The 22,489-nt window shown below is 38.2% G+C and overlaps 1 protein-coding gene across 1 annotated transcript in view; it reads right to left on the minus strand.

Annotated features, from left to right (window-relative positions):
• Positions 1–21,538, minus strand: part of LOC139732029 (cAMP-dependent protein kinase catalytic subunit PRKX-like) — a 96,923-nt gene extending 75,385 nt beyond the window's left edge. The window contains exons 1-2 of the mRNA XM_071642905.1: positions 21,322–21,538; positions 17,658–17,826 (exon numbers count right to left, since the gene is read on the minus strand). Of these exons, the coding sequence (XP_071499006.1) occupies positions 17,658–17,826; positions 21,322–21,475 (323 nt within the window). The 5' untranslated portion in view covers positions 21,476–21,538. The remainder of the gene's footprint in view (positions 1–17,657; positions 17,827–21,321) is intronic.
• Positions 21,539–22,489: the final 951 nt, after the last annotated feature.

A 22,489-nucleotide genomic window follows, 5' to 3' on the forward strand; every position in this document is an offset into this window, starting at 1 on the left:
AGGACCCAAACTCGGAGGCCATTGATGCTATTGATCACAAGATTACACTGCACCCTGTTGCATTCACACATCTGTGACTTGTTTTAGTGAACATTCTCTTACTTTCTCCCTCACCTATCTCACCCTATATTTCTTCTTTCTTGCTCTTTGCTTCTCCTTAATTGCTAATCTCTACCCCACCCACTTTTTGGTTTGATTCCCTTTCTTGGTATAGCCACACACTCTCTCATGACTTATGCACTCCGCAGGCTTTGATGCAAATACCGTGTTGTGGTATCACTACAGGCTTCTTGATTATTGTCAACTCCAGGACAGTTGGTTGATTCAAACAATAGAAATGACAGAGAGTCATGAAAACATCCCCAAAATTACAAAAGCAATGCCCAAAAAACATTTATGGAAAACATTTCCTAAAGATAACTGTTCTCTTTTCCTGAAGAGGAAGTACTGGTCTAAATGATAAAAAACAGAAAAATAGAATGAGTTCATCAGAGCACAAAACAATAAGTCACTTAAGATAGCTGTCTCCATGGCAATCTCTATGGTAACAAAAAAAGTGAGACAGAAAAAAAAGTGACTTGCATGAAACATCACAATATGCTGTATGGAAAAAAATTCATAAGGGAAGTTGAGGAAACATTTTTATTCATGCAGCCAGCACTGGATGAGAAGACTAAGTACTTACTACACTCTCCAATACTTCAAAGATTCATAACTTTGAATGGATTGTCTTGATTTTCATCACACTTAAATTGATGCTTTATATGTACTAATATTGTCATATTCACTTAATCCACATAATGTATTTGGGTTTCAGTCCCCTTTAATATCAAGCAAATACTAGCTGGCAAGCACCATTTTGAAGGATTATGTCCTAAATATTCATAACATCACCGTAAACTTTCTTAGTGAATTTAAAAGCCAAAATGCCTGTTAGATGTCGTCACAAATGACCTTTTCTGCTCATGCACAAAGTGGAACTAGAACTACACGTAGTTTATCTGTCGCGCTTGTGTCACTCTGTTCATTCAACATAATCTCCTCTTTGACATCTAAAGGTCCTTCAACATTAGTGATTTTGTTCGCTGATTAGCAGGCACTTTCTTCATCAACTGGCAGATATCCAGAAACTAACTGTCAACGAAAAGAGATTACCTAATTACCCTAATCCCTATTGCATCATCATGGTTTCCGGTTGGATTGAGGTACACGATTACACCTCCTAAATGGCTTGCTAATCCACAACTGCATCTGGGTCAAGTTTGGATAGTTTACTGAATACCATGGGAGAGTTAAGGTATTGAAGGTATTGTTTGCCATTGGGAGCCGCAATTACCCCCTGGGCAATTACCCCAGACCCTTTCCCTGGCCCTAATCCTGGCCCTAATCCTGAACCTAAACCTAACCCTAACCCAAACTCCTAACCCTAACCCTAATCTTTACTCTTACCTTAACACTAACCAGTATTTAGCTGGGGGGGGGGGGGGGGGGGTAATTGCCCTCTGGGGGTAATTGCCCGGATACGATTTAAACATGTCTGAGTTATCACATTTAATGCATATGTGTACCTTGGTACAAAACATGTACAATGTAGGTAAGTCGTATCACAAAACATCCTGCCATACAATGAAACTTTCGCAATCAGGCCTAAAATATTTAATAAGGAGATACCACTATTTTTCTCTACAAACTAAAACTATAGATGGTTTATTCTAGAAATGATTTTATCATAACTATTGTTCACGATAAGTATATCAAAACAAAATCTTACATTGATTATATCAATAAATTACAAATTTTACATTGGTTGTTTCTATCCCTAATTCACATTTTTAAAACTATTTTGAAGCACTAAAGCTGTTTGGTTTTTGTTTTGTTTTTTGGGGGGAGGGGTTGGCAAATGGTAAATAATACTTTTCAGTGCCTGGCCACATAAGTGTTACCAAAGTTACTGGGATGGCTTTACGGATACTTACTGTAGGTAGAGACTGAAATTCATAACGGAAGCAGTCTAGCACGGTTTATTTTTTGAGAGCAATTATGCCAACAGTCAATTTACAGTGGCCCTATAGAGAATCTGGAGACTACCAGAATAATATTAAAAGCTGTTATTTTCTCAAGGATTTGATTTTTGTGAATCCTGTGAATCACTGTTTGGCCACGAATTTAACAACACGTGAAAAAATATCACCACAAATCTTGAACAGACAGCAATTACAACATAGTCTCTTCAAATCGCAAAAATAACATTTCGCAAAAATATCTACATGTAGGACCTCAACATCTTAGAAAATATCTGCATGCAAAAATGACAATTTTTACAGTTAAAAGTACAAAACTCTGCCTTTCTGGGACAACTGCAAAAAGAATGAAAACATACATATTGTGTGCAAGTATTGACTGGACGAAGCAACTATTTTCTGGATAAAATCTTACGTTGATACGAACATCATAATTCGACTTCCATCTGCTTGGTTTATATACACATCCATTCAGGTGCTCAATAGATTGCACCAGTATATTTCTGGGGTGTTTTTTTTTTTTCTTTTTTTTTAAAAACATTTTGGCATCTTCCTTAACCTTTAATAGGCTAATGATAAACATAATAAAGCTGGAGTACCGGTATTCAATAAAAAAAAATGAAAACAAGACGGGGTCTTTCACATTGTATGAACTGTTTTAACTTTGTGACAGCTTCTTCTGGGGAAGAATATCAAACTAGGACCCCAGATAAAATCAATGAGGAAATAAAGGGACAGACATTCCAACGGGATACAAAATGAACAACTGACATCAATAGAAATAACGCAGCTTGTTTCTGGGAATTTGCCACATAGCAAGCACCAGGTATTAAAATTAGGGGGATTTAAATGACTGCATGAGAAACTTGCTGACTGACTGAGTGAATGAATGAATGAATGAATGAATGAATGAATGAATGAATGAATGAATGAATGAATGGGTGGATGGACAAGCAGAGAGTACAATATGGGGATTGCAAAGGCATGACTCGCACTATTGATCTTCAGGCTCTCCAGCGACACTATCCATTACACATTGTCATCCCACCAGGTATTGTTTGGGGTGATCATGGCACCCCAAACAGGGAACCAGGCAGCCATAATTGCTGGTGAGAGTCCAGTCCCTCTTGGTACTCACTGACAGACATTAGGCGTGTCTTCATCAGCCCGAAGTTCAAACTAGCGGGACATTTTGCGGTCTTAGAAAATAGCCCGATACAGCGAATGTGCGTCTTCATCAGCTCGAACAGCCTGCTTCGGGAAATTAGTCCGAAAATTGACGCATGCGCACTTTGCAATATTACTCTGCCTGGCTCGCGGTTCGAAAGTGGATTTCCCCGCTCAAAATCTCCTATATCACCGTATGTACGATTCTACAACCAGGGAGGTGAGCAGTACAGCAAATTCTCTCCAAAGGGATATTAATAACGCTACTCTTTCTTCTGTCCAGTGAGGCATCTTATATGAAATTAACGAATTGCAATGTTTAAACAAATCCAAAATGCACACAATCTGCAAGAATCTTCAGCTAAGGTAGAGTGGACCAGAAGAAGAAGTTAAAAAAAAAAAACAGCTGGCATGCACGGCACTGAGTTTTAATAGGGAGGTGACAGAAATAACCTCCCTGGTTTTAAAGATGACAACAACAGTAGGCCTATAGTACACACAATTTGTGATCTTTGAATACACCGTGCGTGTAATGTACTATACACAATCACTAGCTGCTTGTACATACGCTTTCCATTGCCAGCTGGCTAACCAGAAGCGTGGAGGGATCGAGAAAATTTCGGGCTGATGGAGACGCACCCAAGATAGCGCGCTATTTCACGAATTAGCGCTCTAGTTGACGAACTAGACCAAGATTTTTGGGGAAATTTTCCCGATCAAATAGCGCGCTATCTGCGTCTTCACTACACAGATAGCGCGCTATTTTGACATCGGACTAGTTTGGTAACCGCAAGATAACGCGCTATTTTGAAACTTCGGGCTGATGAAGACACGCCTATTGATTTCAGAGCAGTCCTTTCACTTCTCAACAAACTCCATGCAATTCACATGCATTTTGTCATCAGAGCTATTAAGTATTTGGCCAACAAACACAAACACACACAATGAAACAAAACAAAAAGCATGAAAACAAACAAAACTTTGTTTCTGAACTACAAATACTAACATTAAAAGAAAAACTGTAAAGACTTTGCATGCTCTCAAAACTTTACTGTTTTTTGTTGTTGTTGTTTCTCAGCTAAGAACTTAGAAGTGCATATTTATCCGTTGAGGACAAGTCCCAAGCATACTCGGGCAGGTGTCTATGGGAAAGGCATGTTGTAGTAAAATTAGTCCGTCCTCAACAGGTAAAAGTAGATGGTCTAGTGTGGGAAATCCCCTAGTTACAGGAAGAGGATAATCCCCAGTGAGATATACACTGTAGGCCTGTATGACCAAAAAAATTGTAAAACATAAATTGTATCTCACAGATGTGTGTTTGTTGTTGTTGTTGGTGGAGGTGGTGTTGTTGTCATTGTGGATAATTCCTCTGAAAATTTTGGGACTTGACTAAGCACAACAGTTCATAGTGTGAGAAAAATTAAGTATCGAATTTGACAGAATACTGTTTCAGATACACACGCAACCCCCAACCCCCCCCCCCCCCCCCCCCCCCCCCCGGCAATGTTTTGAGGATTTAGACTATTACATGTACAGTACTTGTACCTTATACAGCAGACCAGGTGATGTAAATTTTAAGGAAAAAAAGTTGGGGGGGGGGGTTAATACATGAAGCAAGAAAGTGATGGACAAGCAAGCACAATCATTAAAGGTTTGCCAACCATAACATTCCTAGAGGTTAACAGTCACTGTTGGGAGATTGAACACTTGAACATTGAACACTGGGGGGGGGGGGGGACGGATCCAAGTCATTGAGCTTTCTGCATTTGATCCTGGAAGAGAATCAATAAAGGTAAAAGCAAAAAAACAAAACAAAACAAAACAAGAGCGGATCCTCAGCCCTCTCCGTACCTCACCATTTATAGTGATATTCTAAGCTCTCATTAATTAGCAGATATAAAATGCTCAGGGGTCCACCACGGATCTTGCCAACCTTGTCATCCATGCTCCTGTTTTGAGTCACCCCTGCACAACTGAATGGGTTTGATTATGTTTCTTGCATCGAGGGCATTGACCTTAAAGCCAAACTCTACCCCAACTTCCAAATAAGTGGGCGTTTCCGTTTGCACACCACCCCCTCACTGTTTTATATGAGGGAGGATTGCAAACATAGCTTGTCCAAACTGAAACCAACAAACCCAAATTAGCAGATGAATAACAAAGTTCACTCTGTGAGATAAATAACACAAAAACTTGCGTAATTTCCCATATCATTATCATAATTATCACAAGAATGGATAATCTGCGGATCATTTGCACAGGCAAGATTAGCTTTTTCATGCTTGACTACACTTGTCAGACCTCCTTTAATAACTGCCTTGAACATTAAAAGTTCTTATAATAAACTATTTTGTAATATGAAGCAAGCATTTATGAGTGGTTGCATCACATCCATAGGACATTCAAGCCTACAATCTCTTCATAGTGTGCAGAATACAAGTGTATGACTTTAATACGTACTGACAATGATCTAATAACTTTTCTGAATAAATATATACTTGGATTCTGTTTTACAGAGTACTATGTTGATTTTCCCCCTTTTGTCTACAGCTGGTAGTTTTCTCTCTCTGTAATCTGCACAGTGCTATCATTTTTAGGATGGACTAAAAATCTGCTCTCTATAAAGCAGAAAATGTAAAGCCATACTGTACATTGAGCCCTGAAATTTCGTGGTCTACCACCTTGTATTGACTGCCTACAAAGTATGTGTATGACTAGACCTCAAGAAAAGGGTAGCTAATAATATGCAAATTACAAGCCAGACAACCATTGTGTATACGCTGACACTGCATCAGTGACCTAGAAGTGAAATCTTTCTTTCAGCAGAGGAGGTTAAAATATTGATTTCCCCACTCCCGGCTATCATGTAATTCCCATGCTGCTTGACCCTTGCTTTATTTTTCCACGGAGCTGCCGACTGGACCAGACATCAGGCACTTTATAGCACACACAAGGTATACATTATGTCAGGGTAAACTTCCTCCAATTTGAACAAAATTGGCAGAGACTCAATTCAGACAATACCCACCAAACGAACAATACGGACAAGCGTTGTACGTCCGCACGCATGCAAAGAGGCTGTATGTCTCACCATCAACTTAGCTCTCTTGAATGGGCGGGACTGAAGCAAGAGACATTCTGATTTGACCTTGACTGCAGAGCGTACATGATGTTGTTATTCATGTCTGGAACGTGTCAACATGAAGCTGAGGGACTACCATCGGTACATTTGTCAAGCCATGCATGGCGTGCTGCCTACAATATCTCGTGCCAAAGAAAACTTGCTTTCCAAAAGAGATCTGACTGGAGCAATTGCTTCACAGTGTATTTACAGTAGTCGCATCTTTTGTTACAAAGTGAATCTCATCAAATTTTCAAAACTTAGTGTCCGACAGAAACCATTATCAACATGACTAAATCTAGTTCATTCTCGGGATTCTGCTTTTGGGGTTTGAAATGAGCAAAAAAAAATATATTTGTATGGCTTCTCCCACACATCCTTGCACATACCCCCCCCCCCCAAAAAAAAAAAAATGTTTCAGACACGAGGAACGTCCTTTATCTGAAGAGAATGACGATGGACAATCACCCAGTTTGAAATGTCTAGGCCCATGCTCTCAACTCCGCCATTCAGAGAGTTACCGTAGAGAGAAAAACATACCATATTTACTTGTGGATTAACTCCATTTTTTTTTCTTTCAACAAGAAGCCCCTTGCAAAAAAGTAAAAGGGAAGGAGGTAGGTGCCATTAATCATACCTCTATGGTAAGAGTGATAGTTGTGCCCTTAAAGGGATCGTACAGATTTGGTTGAGACCTAATTTCAGGCTTCTAATATCTTTTTGGTGAGATAACGAGAAACCTCTTATGAAATATGAAAGAGTATGTAATTCTATGAGGAATTCAACGTTTATTTGACAAAATTTGGTTTTACTTTGTTTTGGGATATTTCAGTCATTCCAAACCCGATTTTCATCAAATACACTTTGAATTCCTCTTAAAATGGTATGCTCTGTACTAAGTGTTTTCTTGGTATCTTGCAAAAAGTTTAAAGCCCAATTCTCATCTCCACCAATACTGTACCATCCCTTTAAAAGCAATAGGGTCTATACTATGTCTGCCTTGTGAGCAGAAATATGAAAAGGTATTTTTTCCAAAGCATTCATGGGCAGTGAAATTAAAGGCAATTTCTAAACTTTGGAGGTTTGGATTTAATAGCAAATTCTACTTTCCACTTTCTAGTGAGTGATATATGACACAAAACACTCACAAAAGTCTGGAATACACAAGTACTCTATCAGGAATAATAATATGTCAGTGTGCATTTCAATCTAAAATTTCCCTGAGGCAGGATCATGATCTTGAACATGTTTGAGGCATTTTCGGGCAATAGATAAATTCTACAACTGTGTTCCCAAATGCATTTAGAAATGCCGACTTAGAACCATATAAAGGAGAATATAAAGGGAATTTCCCAAATCATACTTTTTGAAAAAAGTGTACAATTCCTCGACTTGTCTCTGATGTATGTTGAGAGTAATATTATTCCCCCTGCCTTCTAACAGAGGCAAGTCAAGTGTTCTTTTATTATGTGAGAAAAGTGAAAATATGTTGAATTTTCTTCGTATTTTCTTTATATCATCATACACATGTGACATCACAAGCTGTAGTCTTCTCATCAAGCAGTGAGTGCACACAAACTTCAAAAATTCATAACTTGTGAACGGATTGTCCGATTTTGCTCAAACTCTCAATGATGTGTTCTACTAGTATTGCTGCATTCACTCAATCCCCCTGTCTATGAAGGAGGACTTGTCCTTTAATAACTGCAGCAAGTTTTGTGTGACATATTACTGAATGCTAATAAAAAGCTTGCCAAGTTATAATCTAAGTGCAAAGTCAAACAAAGGGTTAAAAATAATTGTCTACTGTGAGTTTCTCTATCTGGTTTCTTGTATTAAATCATTTTACCAATACAGTTGAACCTCTATTATCTGGCCTCCCTTTATCCGGATCTCTCTATTATCCGGACGCAATCTCGCCGTGATTTTTTTTTAAATACATAATTACAGGAAGAAAGGGGGATTCCCAACTCCTTGAGAACTCCTACCCAAACACACATGAATTACTTATTACTTCCAATATGATTAACATACATTGCATCAAATTTCCTTCCAAATTGCTTACCTTCAGACATTTCAACATCCCGAAACATCCCCAAATGTAACAATGAAAAGGGTGCAGTATACACATTACTACATGTGGTACTACAATGGGCTACATCAGTACATGTGTATGTATATGTACATGTATAAAGCATTGAGTCTCCCGTATCCGGCCAAATCCCTTATCCGGATGAGCCCCGGTCCCGACTTGTCCGGATACGAGAGGTTCAACTGTATATGAAAATTTTATGCACGTCTTTCTGAAAACAGTTCTTCTGACAACCTGAAAGCTAGCCTGAGATTTGCTCAACATAGCAATAACTCATTCCAATTTAAATGAAAAGTGTTTTGGAGGTTGATAGTATACAAAGTGTAGCTTGTTGAGGTTAATAGACTAGCTTGTTACTACTCTCTAAAAAATAGGAGTGATGAAAATGATAAAAATTAGAGTGACCTCAGGGATCACTCGAAGATTTTGGAGTAATCCTTGAGGTCACATTTTCATTCATTTTGATTTGCGCATTATGAGAATGGAAATACATAGGCCTAATGATGACTTTAAATTCTTTCCTAAACTTTTCTGAATAAATTCTAGCATTTCATTCAAAATTTGCATTGAAATACTGCTTGTAATTCAATGAAATGTTAAACTTTCTCTTCATTTAAAGGTAGGGAATCCCATTTGCATGCCTTAAATGAAGAGTTGTATAAATACAGTGGTATGTTGAAGAGAGTATCATTTTAGAAACTCCCACAAAGTTTTGAAAGTGGAAGGTAACATTTAGTACATTTTTTGACCGTTAGATTTTGAATTGAATTTTTTTCGGGGCTCACCGTAAATTCCAGTACATTACTAGGCTACCTTTGCAGACCCATGCACTGCATGTGTGTCCATCATGTATATTTTGTGAAGAAAGTTCATCAAAACTTACAAACATTTCTATATACATTCTTGCCACACACTCTATATGTTATTACATCAGCTCTTATACTTTTAGATTTGTGTTTATAGATAAAAAATACAGAAGACTGCAACAAAAAGGCTTAAGTGTGGCTGACACACAGAACTACTGAGAAGTTGAGTTTTGTGCATTATTCAAATTGTAGACAACTGTTGACTTCCAAATTTCTCAGCAGTGGCCTAACCAAGTCCCCTGAGGTTCATATTAAATGTTTTGCTGCATTTTGGGAGGTCTGTAAAAGGTACCCCCTACCTTTAAAAGTGAAGAGGAACGTTAGATATTCCATTGCAATGCTTTTGAACCCCATCATGAGTTTGCAGGGATTGCAAAGAGTTGCCTCTCCATCTTTTCCACCTCTCTGGTCCTCCCTATCAGGCCCTTGGTAGGAGAAAGGCCAGGATGGATGACACCATACCCTCTTCCATGTCATCCCCACCAGTCCCCAATAAATGCCAAGCAAAATGTTGCACCCTCATTAGCAGGGAAAACATATGGCAGTGCCCTTCAATTCAGGGTCAGCTAAACTTTTGTCCTGCCATCTCTCCACTCCCCTCCTCCTTAAAAGTTTAAAGTCACATTCACTTGTTGGCCTCACTTATTAGACTGTCCCTCAATATATCTTCATTTTAAAGATGTAAAAAAAACATATTTTTTAAAATGCTACGCATATTGCCACTAAGCTTGCCTAAAGTCGAAATTTAGGCCTACGTCTTGTATTTTTTTCACCACACTTGCCTTCTACTCTCTTAAGCAAATTGATGAGGAGAAATGCTTTCAAAAATGTTCTCTTTAGAATTGATCTGATGAGGTGTAGAGTAACGCTCCCCTCCAAATCTTGCCCCCCCCCCCCCCCCCCCACTTCAGCTTTTTTTTTTAAATATACACTTTTGACAATCAAACACAAGACATCTGGCCATCACACGCTGCACCTTTAAGACATGCATGATCTGGCCTTCACACTATGGTGCATTTCTGCCGCCCTGGACCAGTCCATTCCAGGGTCATAACCCCTACCTCCTGCTACCCCTAGCAACAGGAGGACAATTTCCTTCCTGGCGGGGGAGGGAGGCGATGGGCAAGGGCTCCCGTCAGATGATACCAAATACATGATAATCCTCAATCATGCTCTTGCATGATATATCATTATTCCATCACAGAACTTGAAGATGACAGCTCTTTGCTTACCAGTTTAAAATCCTCTCTTTTCACTGAATACTAAATTTCTTACTTAAAGGACAAGTCCACCTTCATATACACAAGGATTTAGAGAGTGCAGCAATATTAGTAGAACACATTATACCAGTGAAAGTTTGAGGAAAATCGGACAATCTATTCAAAAGTTATGAATCTTTTAAGTATCTGCCCAATCACTGCTGGATGAGAAGACTACTACAGTGTATGATGTCACATGCGTACAACGATATAAGGAAAATAAAAAGAGAATTTCACAAAACTTTACTTTTTGAATAAAGTGCACATTCCTTCGACTTCTTAACGACGTGTGTTAAGGGTAATATTATCCCCCCTGCCTTCTGAAAGAGAGAAGTCGAGTGTTCTTTTGTTATGCAAGAAAAATGGAAATATGTTGAATTTCCTTTATTCTTTCTTTATATCGTTGTACACACTTGACATCACAAGCTATAGTAGTCTTTTCATCCAGCCATGACTGAGCAGAAACTTCAAAAATTCATAACTTTTGAACGGATTGTCTGATTTTCCTCAAACTCTCACTGATGTGTTCTACTAATATTGCTGCATTCACTCAACCCACATGTCTATGAAGGTGAACTTGTCCTCTAACATTCAGGTGCTGTAATTCTTTTCTATACATTATCAAAGCACTGTCAGCTACACTGAAGTATGTTACTCACTTATTAGTGTACATGACAAGTTTTAACGAGCATCACGATAAAAACTTCAAGGAAGATTTCAAAGCTACATATTCACTAGTAACTAAAACTGGCTTCTCTAACTAACAAAATACTAATAAGGACCTACATCACACCAAACATATGGTGCATAGTCACTTTGTATAAGTATTCCAAGAAAACTTCCATATTCTGTTGTGAACTTCACAGATTTCAAAACAGAACTATGAGTAGGGACTCAATGTGTACAGCAGGCCATATAAATGTATTAAATGATGGAAACTGTTAATGACCAATAGGCATCATCATTCCTTATACATGATACTCATACTGTGAAAGGGAGTATTAAATACCCTTGGTAGTATTTTTGGTCCTAACATTTTCACATAATATATTGAAACAAAAGGTTAAAAATCAAGAGTTCAACATTGTCTGATATTTATAATATATTAAAATATTAGTTTAAACAAATGCCTGCACTCAACACTCTACATTTACAGTTGTAAGTTACACAGCTCTCAGGCATGCCATCGTAATCCCTCCTAGTTGTATTATTCACTATTTCTGGCCTGATTATCATAATAATAATAATAATAATAATAGCTGCTTGTATAGCGCATAATATTCCTGGAATCTCATAGATGCGCTTTACATAATTGAGTAAAATACCATAAACTACAACTTACATAATTTTAACAAAACAATAAGATTGACATTACATTTTAATCAGCTACATAGTATAATAGGAAACTTGCAGAAAGACAAATGATCTTCTACAACAATCACAGGAAATCTTTTTTCTTTTTTTTTTCTTGCAGTGTGGAACATTTATAATGTCTAGTCCACCATTGCATCAGCTCATTTACAATTATAGGTCACCGCATGTTTGGTACACAAATAATCTTCAGAAAGTTTATGAACTATGCCTTGGCTTCTTGTGCCTTCAAATCTAAATTTAAATGGATATTTCGAAACCTGGCTCATCCATAACCACACAACCCTGTGGGCTTTTATTTGGAATAGATACCATTATGTTGCACTTGCAACTAGATATCTCCATTCTAAAGCCTGCTCATTTTTTCTGACAGGTTTTCAAACCAGAATATCAGGGTTACACCCCTTCAGAATTCCCCCATTACCCCGCAAACACATTCAGGTCCTGCAGCACAAACACAGGCATCATTTGCCACAATAAAGCCACAGATTTCCTACTGGAATGCAGGGGCCTGGGATTTCTTTGTTGGGAGAGGGCACGACCTCCAGAGTTCATGGCAGGGGAAAATCAGTGCGGAGAACTGATCGACCCATGAAGGGGAATTTTAGGGGGGAGTGAAAACTAGGGGAGGGGTGGGCGGAGCAGGATGAGAACAGGGGAGCGGGGAGAGAAATGCTCAGGCCGAGGACCAGTTGTTCTGAGGGATGCTGGTATATAGAGCTGTATGCATGTCTGATGGGGCGCTTGATTGGAGGCGACATCAAAGGGCGGGGTAAACTGGCCGGGTGCAGAAAGACTGATCTCTTACCGGTAGACAATGAACATAACAATATATTACAAATACATCAGGGAGAAAGTACAGGCATGTTTGTGAAGTGGTCATTCAAGTTAGGTACTGGAATAAAATTACAATACAGTGTATATAATTCACAACTCCATATTCTGATTATATTTAGACAAAAAAACACTCAGTATATTGTGGTAACTAATGATACATTGTAAATACAGAATATTTCATTGGTGACATTAGACTCCATGATGTAACATATATTTTAAACAAACAACTTCAACAAGGTTCTCTGAGCCTAACAGTAACAGAAGGCCTACTACTTCATCTTCAAAGCATGTTCTTCAATGACATACACTGTACCTCATGCAACTGTCTGTCACGTATGTAGGTCTACGCAATTCAACAGAATGGCACATGGTGCCTTTTGCTACAAAAATTGTATGCATATTGTGCAAGACCTTTAAAAATGCATCGATATTCCCTCTTTGTAATTTGGTGATGTACTTGCATCCAATCATGTTCAAGAAACAGCAGTACTGTATTTGCTCCCCCCCCCCCCCCCATTAATACATCTTCTGACAAAGTTTTACAAAAAAATCCTACAGCCAAGTCTGAGTGCTAAAGATGGACATGTCTTCAGTCGATCATTCTCAAAGTAAAGTTTACTGCAATTAAATACTCTGGGACTACACAAGCACTTTCACTCATGTAATTCTATCACATTGCACAAACCGACCATCGTTTGCAACTTGTATTGCAAATTCGATTGGCCAAAAATGGCCTCCGAGAAAGAAACTACAAGGATTTTAAGTCATCACCATGAAAAGTCCATGAGTCATATACCACTGACAGCACGTATTCATGGCACTAGTGTTTCAAAATATTTATAAAACATTTGTCTCTTTTTTTTTTTCTGAGAATCTTGTACTTCACAGTCTTCACTCATCGCACCTTGTTTAAATAGATGAGACAGACTCTTGTTGTTTGTCCTGGGCAAGTATTTGATATCTGTCTACTCCTCAGACGTAATGGCTTTTCAGTCAGACTGCAAACAGGACCAAGTTTTGAAAACAGTTACAGAACAAACTGACGGAACTGGGACAGGGTCAAGTCAAACATCATCACGAGATTGGCAGAGGCTGTCAGTTTGGGACCCCAAAAAGAGTGATTTTAAGCAGTTGGCCTATTAGTATTGAGCAATATTTTGCTCCGGTATATTATCGCATCCCATCAAAAGAAAAAGTTTAGAACCTCTGGCATTTGAATGTAAAATGTCAAAATCTGAGTAAAAACAAGAAGTGAAAGAAACTGAACCCAATGAGGACGAGTCCTGAGTATACTCGGGCAAGCGTCTATGGGAAATGCATGTTGTAGCAAAATCAGCCCATCCTCAACGGGCTACATGTGACAAAACTGAATTTTTACAAATCAAAGTTGAATACCCATTGTGATCAAACATGTCACAAAACAGCAGAAGAAACTATAAACCATTACAACAGTGCATTTGAATTAGGTCGCAGCAGACTAAAAAATAAACTGCTTCAATCTCTGTATATACATAGATAATAGGATAGAGTGACCTTTATATTATACATACCTTAAGAAAAATCAATGAATTGTTTGATCCCCAGATAGAGACCTAGCTTTCAACAAAGTCTAGACATTTTTGTGCATGTTTTGTGGCAATCTCTGTATTCTCATGACAGACGTAATGAAATCATTATTCCCAAAATGACCTGCATTGCTAATAGTCGCAAGCAATGACTGTCCTCTGATTTGGATAGGGAGTGTCCTTTTTCCTACTGTCCTTACCCAACAAACTTTGTCCCTGTAGACGGCATAAGTGTAGACCTATGCTATACACTGTAATATAACCCCCTGGGATTCCATAATTGGTTAATGATACACAACCCACCTCAATTTAAGACTTATCAAAGAAAAATAAATCCATTAATTTCACTGGAAAGAAAAGAAGAAAGAACAAAATCATAACAATAAACCACAACCAGACATGATGAGGGGTGACCGAAACTACTGATAGATTTCCAGTACCCCTTCAAAGAGGTCTTGCTTCATTATTTGCTGCTGATTATACAGGTCCCTGAACAAACGTGGGCACATATTGCCTCCAGAAAAGCCAGCCCAAGAGGTAATTTATCAATTCATGCTGTCCCAGTCATATTTGCCTGGTAAAAAGCAACCCTTTTCACAACGCAGTAGCACAGAGACATCCCATATAAGCTGTCAAATTCGACAAAAGCAAACGGCGGGAAGGCTGGACATGCTTTCATTTTTTTTTTTTTGAACTATTCAACGTGTCTGCAAGCAAATGTCATCTATGTGCAAAGCTTTGGTGGAATTTGGGCTGGCATGAAGCAAATAGAGAAGAAGAAAAAAAAAGAATAAGAAGATGGCCACACTTTGGGACATGTGATAACAGGACTGCACAACAATGAAATCTTCTGTCAGATCCACAGGGATAGGGACATTCTCAGACATATGTGTGCTCATCACTCTGTGAATCATAAATCTTACAAAGGAGAAGAGTGATGGCACGAAAATACGGTGACATACTGTACAGATAATGGTGATCCTCTTTATTAACAAACTATGCATGCGTGGTGGTTTCTGGAATTGACCAATGATAATGATGAGACAGGTGTTTAATCAGGTACTTTGTAAAGAAAGACAAGTATGCCAATGGCAAGGGCAGAAGACATTTTGATAAGTGCCACTGAGATATCTTACAAGTGTATGCCAACTGCCAATAAAATTTTCAGAAATTCATTTTAAAAAAATGTCTTTATTGTGCAAGTACATTGTGAGAGTGCTTGTTGCCTATTTAGGCCTACATTTACAATCAAGCACAATGCCCTACATTTTTGTACCAACTGCCAACAGGGTTTGGCAGAAATTCATTAAAAAATCTTTACTCTTCAAGTAAGAGTGTCCCTTGCCTATACATTTACAACCAAGTACAAAGCACTGCTTTTAAAACCTTTTGCTTGTCCAAGGTTTACTTGAAGGGATCGTATAGTTTTGGTTGAGACCGAATTTCAGGTTTCTAACATTTTTTTGGTGAGATAATAAGAAACCTCTGATGATGAAAGAGCATGTAATTCCATGAGGATTTCAACGTTTATTTGATGAAAATTGGTTTTTAAATGGCCGAGATATCCAAAACAGAGCGATTCTGACAAAGTGTAGCACCCACCTTTTATTACGATCACTTTGTTTTACTTTGTTTTTTGGGATGTTTCAGTAATTCTAAACCCGATTTTCATCAAATAAACTCTGAATTCCTCTTAAAATGGTATGCTCTGTATTATTTCATAAGTGTTTTCTTGGTATCTCGCAAAAAGTTAAAAGCCCACTTCTTATCTCAACCAATACTGTACCATCCCTTTAAACTTTGCCTCATGCAAGCCCAACTGAAATTGAAATCAGGTCCACTACATTGCTGATACTATAATACAATGCAGTGGTTTGTAGCAAATATCTACAGTACTGGACTGTTGCTACCACGTAATTAGGATCTTTCAAACATTCAAATGCAATTAAGACTACACTCTGTAAAGCCTTGTGGTTGATCAAATTTACTCTCTTTACAATTCAAATTAATCTATTTCCACTGATCAAATCTAACAAGTAATGCTTTACATAATGTAATGGAAGACAAAATAGCACAGGGGTGTGAGAGGACTTGCAGAAAAAAAGTCTGAAAAATTTGAAATCATGAATGAAGAAAAGTCTGAAGTGCATTAAATTGTCTACATGTATTTAAATGTTTGTTTTTTTAACTGCAAAAAGGCCTGAAAAGTGGGTTTTGGGCAGAGTAACAAAGCTCTTCACAAATCATCATGACAAAAATCATTGTTTTTTAATCAATTTAAGAATGCTAATATTAGTGATTCAACATAAAAATTATGTATTCCTTATATAGAGGGGGCTTGAGGGGAAGTTTCTGCAAATACAGCACTAATTCAGTGCATGCAGAAATGATCGATGAAACGAGTGACAGTTTGAAGAGAATCAGACTAGATTCTAACATCAAAACTTGTTTGTGGAGGTTCTGTCAAGAGAGGCAGACAACACATGGAATTAATCACAGCTTGAAAAGTTCTCAACTTTTGAAGGGGCTGTCCAACTTTCCTCAAGCTTTCAGAAAGTGTTTCACTACTTTTTCTGCATTAAGAAATTATAATTAAAAAATGTTTTTCAGAAGACTGTGAGCCCTTTCAAAATGAGCTGGCAATCATTAAACTAACAAACAAAAAACCTGTAAAAAGCATATCATAAGCTCACTAATGGGACCCACTCTGACCTATTTATCAATGGAAAGGGAAAAGAGTTCCTTCTCTCTCTCTCTCCCTCTCTAAATAATTGTGTTGGTTTGGACTCCAGAGCGAGTTCCAGTGTTTGTCCGTCTCTTGAATGGATACTTGAGAAAAGACATGTAAGAGGGTAAAGAGGCTTAGCCTCGTGGTGACAAGTGCCCACTTAATCCTGCTGAAAAAACACAAACAGAAAACATCCATCAGAGTTAACTCAGTACTACAGGTGCGAAGCATCACCAGCCCCCAAAACCGGCTCCGGTTTGTGCCAAGATATTATTAATCAACAAATCACTGTCTTGTATTTTGTAGTGAAGATGTTTCAAGCCATATCAAAAAATAAACAAATAAATAAAGAGTGATCAGTTCATGTGGCAAAATTTATTTGAAGATGTAAAGTCTTCTAAATGTTATTGTTGTTGGTAAGTTTTTTGGCGTATGATTCATGTGACGAATACTGACGCAATCAGCGTGCGGGTTTCTGTATCTTTTTGCCTTGTTCTCATTTTACTTTTCATGAGAGGTCCCAGGTCCAGCGTCAGTGAAACATTCCTCCACATGATTTTTAAATTCTGAAATCAAAAATTAATAAAATTTGAACCAATAAAATTGCAACCAATGTTCAGTGATACTTACAACTTGATGATGAAAGGATGGTTGATGATGCTGAGTATGGCTTTCTCGTCTCGTACGTGGTCCTCCTGTTTTAGCTTGATGATGTCGGCTATCGTAAGTACCTTTAACGCCATGTAATCCTTGGTTCGCTTGTCTCGTGTCAACAACACTCGACCAAATGTCCCTGTACCTACATTTTTTTTTGGGGGGGGGGAGGGGAAGGAGGTGGTGAATGGAGAGTTGAAGTAAAACTGTCAAAAGTTGTTATCAGACAGGACATATACATTAAAGAGATATTTCTTCCACTTGCCCAAATGGGTATCCAGGCAATGTATTCAGAAATGGTAGAATAAGAGGAAACAGAATAAAATAACCAACTTGTTATATACAAAAATGTACTGGTGTCACAGAAACTCAGTTCAGTCAAAGTTAGAAGATCTTAGTGTTTTGCAAGACAGGGCAACCTTGAGAGAAATATCTCTTGTATCATTCTTTCAGGATTAAAAAAACTTTAAATAAATCATATTTATGCTGCAGAGGAAAAATTAAATGCATAAATTATTTCAAAGTGGAAACTCTTCATCAAGTTGAAATTGACATTCTTGATGATACAGGTTAAGTCAAGCAAACAGCAATATGAAAATCAGGTAAAAACAAAAAAAGGTCTGGAATAATGCGAGTCTAAAATACTGCAACCTTACAATAGTGAAAGACTTCAGATATCATATTACAGACAAAACACTCACAGAAGTTGACAGAGTAAATAATTAGAAGTCTCTTTAAGATGATGGGCAAATGATAAAACCTATCACTTACTTTTCAGAGGTCTTGAAATGAAAACTTAAATGCATAAAACATTATATATTTTTTTACAGAAAATCCATTTTGAAGATTCTATCTGCAATGTTTGTGACTAAATTCTATAAGTAACTTAGAAAACCTTTGCTGCTCCAGCAAACCAAATGTTTGATGTTGAAAAATGAATTTACAAAGCATGGGGATACCCTCTCTGTCTTGCATACAAATATTACATATTCATTACAGATATTTTTCTTCATTTCATTGACAATTCATATATACAAATCAACACGAGACAATAACGAAAAATTGAAATTCAATATCTACATGTACACAGTTGAGGTATAATAATGCATCCTCTCGCTGTGATTTACAAGTGCATATACAATGTAGTCTATAATGCACAGTAAATTGGCTTTTCAGCCGATCACAATGGAGGAATGGGGATGAATTAATGCACGTCAAACTTTGGCACAAAGTGCATCCTTAGATTTGAACTCACAATACAATGTGTAGTTACATTCAGACGACAATCCTTAACCTCGAGGTTCAAGCTCGTAGTTAGGGACCGTGTAGACGTACTCGTAGTTAGCTAACCTCGAGGTTAGCTGATGTTAAGAGCCACGAGATATCTCAGGGTTAGCGCTCTAACCACGAGCCGTGGGGGGGGGGGGGAGGGGTCCCCGCCGTGTGGACACAAAAATCAACGAACTCAAAGGGACAGGAGTTTAACCTCAAGGTTTCCTAACCAACCTCGAGGTTAGGGCTTGTCGTCTGAACATAATTAATGTCATTTCAAAGTCTTCCTTGAAATTCTTCCTTATCTTTTTAGTAGTTCTTTGGAATAGTCCAGTTGTGGGTCGGTCGATGGAGGTGCACACTGATTTTGATTTTCATTATTTATCGTAATTATACACTGTGTCTATTTTTTTTTTTTTTTTTTTTTGGTATGTTTGTACTTGTATTTTGGTATTTTGGTATTATTCTGGTATAGATATTAATTTTTCCGGTAAACTGTGCGCTTAGAAACATCGGTATTAAGCGCCTTATAAATGTATTGTATTATTATTATTATTATTAATATGTGTGTGCATTTTAAAATTACCACACACTCTTTTGAGAGATACAAGAATCATAATCACTTCATGATTAAGCCACTTTAAAGGAATGGTGCAGTTGCAGTTGAGATGGGGCTTCAGGTTGCCAACATGTTTTGATGATGATATTTGGATAATAAGAAACTTCTAATGAAATATGAAAGAGCACATGTGTAATTCTAAAGGAATTCAGAGTTAATTTGATGAAAATTGGTTTTGAAATGGCTGAAACATCCAAAACAAAGCAATTCTAACAATATGTATTATCTTTTATTTTGATTATTCAAGTTTACTTTGTTTTGGACATCTCAGCCATTTTAATACTGATTTTCATCAAATAAATTTTGAATTCCTCTTAGAATTATAACTTATATACTCTCTAACATTCTAGAAAAGTGGTTTCCAAGTACCGGTACTGTATCTCTCAAAAAGTTAAGAGCTGAATTCTCGCCTCATCCAAAACTGTGCCTTTTATACTAGATTGGCAGGTATGACGGAGTGCACTTTCTTCAGCCAAGTGGCACAATTGTCTGGAAACTTATTGTCAATGAAAAAATTACCTAACCCCCTAATCCCTATTGCATCACCATGGCCTTCTATTCGTTGACAGACTGAGGCACATCGCTACACTTGAGTGAGCTTGATAATCTGAAACTAGGTCAAGTTTGGAGAGCTCGCTGAAAGCTAATGAAAAAAGCATGGCCAAGTTCAGCAAAGTGTATGAGCCCATGAAGGGTGTGCGGTGTGGGCGTGTAAAGGGGGTATGGGCTTATGGAATCGCCAGGAGAGCATTTCGAGAGATGCTTTTATATTGTCTTATCATATTTTTTAATGATCTAGTCTGATTTGTGTACTGTGTGTATTAAACTATTTGTTACTAGACTCACAAGTTTAGTCTTTTGCTACAATTTGTACAATTTGTGAAATAACTTGGCCAGACTTTCATGTAGCTTTGTCAGTGGGAATTCCAATTCCCCCTCGATCACAGCAGTCATTTTGTTCATGCAACGACAGCAATACTTGATCAGTAAGTTGCAAGTCTGCTTCACATCTGCCTTAAATACCATAGAGCAATCTACATGTATTTAATTTGAAAAATCATAATGACAATTGTACTAATTAAATTATCATATATTAATGTGAATCATGATTAACGAGATACAATAGATGTAATTAGATTGAGAAGTATGGTAAACAAATTCCTTTAATCTTGTTGTATGGAGTTTAGTTGAAGGCATACCTGAATTGTGCAACCTTACAATGCAACAGACATATTATATCACATAAGTTTTTAAAATGTAAATAAACATATCACAACTGCTAGAACAGTGTGAGTATATTTAATATATAACTTTTAAGCTGATGACTCCACATATTATGTGCAAATCAGAGATTGTAGTGATATGCTCAATTTGACACAAAAGAAAAAAAAAACCACAGAAAGTATTCATGGAAACAAATGCACAGATAGGAACACTGAAAGGCTACACCTAGCACCTCCCTGCTAGCACCAACACCAATGCCATGGTAATGCCAATGCTGCACTATTGAAAGCGGGCAATACAAGAGAGACTCAGCAAAGCATGGCATACACGCGCACAAAATATGGTTCAGCCAGCTTGGCTTGGGGCATACAGTACCACACAGACCGGAGTCTTTGGAATCTCGCCTTGGAAAGCAAGAACTCCAGTCGAAATGACATATTTCCACAAATCTGGGTCAAGCGAGGGACACCGCTGTGCCAGTGTCCCCGTTCTTTCCCATCCACTATCGGATGATAAAATACCTACCGACAGTTTTGAGTAGATCCAAGTCGGACAGCTCGTATTTTCTCTTGTGGTCGTTGTTGTTGGACCCGGGAGGTGGGGGTGGCAAGTCCTTGAGTTTGCTGCTAGAACCGCTCTTCTTTAAATTCCGTCCTTTCGAAATCCGACTGGAAGCCATAATGACGGGCACTGTTTTCTTTATCTTCCAAAGTAAAATCCACAGGGATGTAAGGTAAGACAGAGTGAGAGAGAGAGAAATATAAAGAGGAGGGAAAGCGGGAAATAGAGAGGGGGGAAGATGGAAAGGATCCAAAGGTTTCGTCGTCTCAAGTCAAACCTAGAAGAGGCATCGCGCACCAGCACCAGTGGCACCACCACTGCTATTCATGGTCCAGATAATATTCCTTCCAACTCGCGGAACCTTGTGTTTAGAAGCTGCTTTGACAGACGATTATGATCTGCCAATACGACTTTGTTTCCCTATTCCGCACGGGCCGTATTTCGATATCATATTATCATATTCACATCACTTCCTGAAGTTGTCTGGTCTCAGCGTTGGGGTTGGCTGCCAAAGAGTTCAATGAACCACATGCATATCACACGGAGGCAGAGTGGATCGAATGTTTACATCACATCCTCCCACAAAACTCCGGGACAGAACAAGGCTAGCTAGCTGGGTTAACTTCCCACGGAAACGTCAAATGTATACAGCATGGCCAAAAAAGAAAAGATGGTCGTGGCCGCGATGATGAAAACGAACAAGATAGAGCAATTCCCGCTAAGCTGCTTTCCCGCACGGGTAAGGGATCTGTCGTGTCGCGGTCGGACTCGGAGCACCCGGATACCCCTCCTCTATCTCTTCAGAAGAACGATATAGCAGCCAGTTTTCATCATGACGTGAAAGTTTGTTGTGTATTTACACAACCTCAGACTGTTCTTGGATAAAAGTGTACATCACGAAGCACAATCAGAATATCCAAGCTGCGCTAAGAAATGGGGACTGTCATGATGTAAATTACGCGAAATAAAGTTTCTGCTTCCACACTAGTATTTTACACGACGCTGCTAACTCGAAAATGATGATGCCCGGTGGTATCCAATGTTGTAGGGCGTCTTCACAAGTTTGGCGTGCACGTTTGTCGCTCCAGTGGATTGCATACAGTGCTGTGGACGGATTTTTAGTTGGAGCGAG

Source organism: Diadema antillarum, unplaced genomic scaffold, assembly GCF_040938485.1.
Source record: "Diadema antillarum isolate AM-2024a unplaced genomic scaffold, OU_Dant_1.0 seq00000398_RagTag, whole genome shotgun sequence".
NCBI classification, from domain to species: domain Eukaryota; kingdom Metazoa; phylum Echinodermata; class Echinoidea; order Diadematoida; family Diadematidae; genus Diadema; species Diadema antillarum.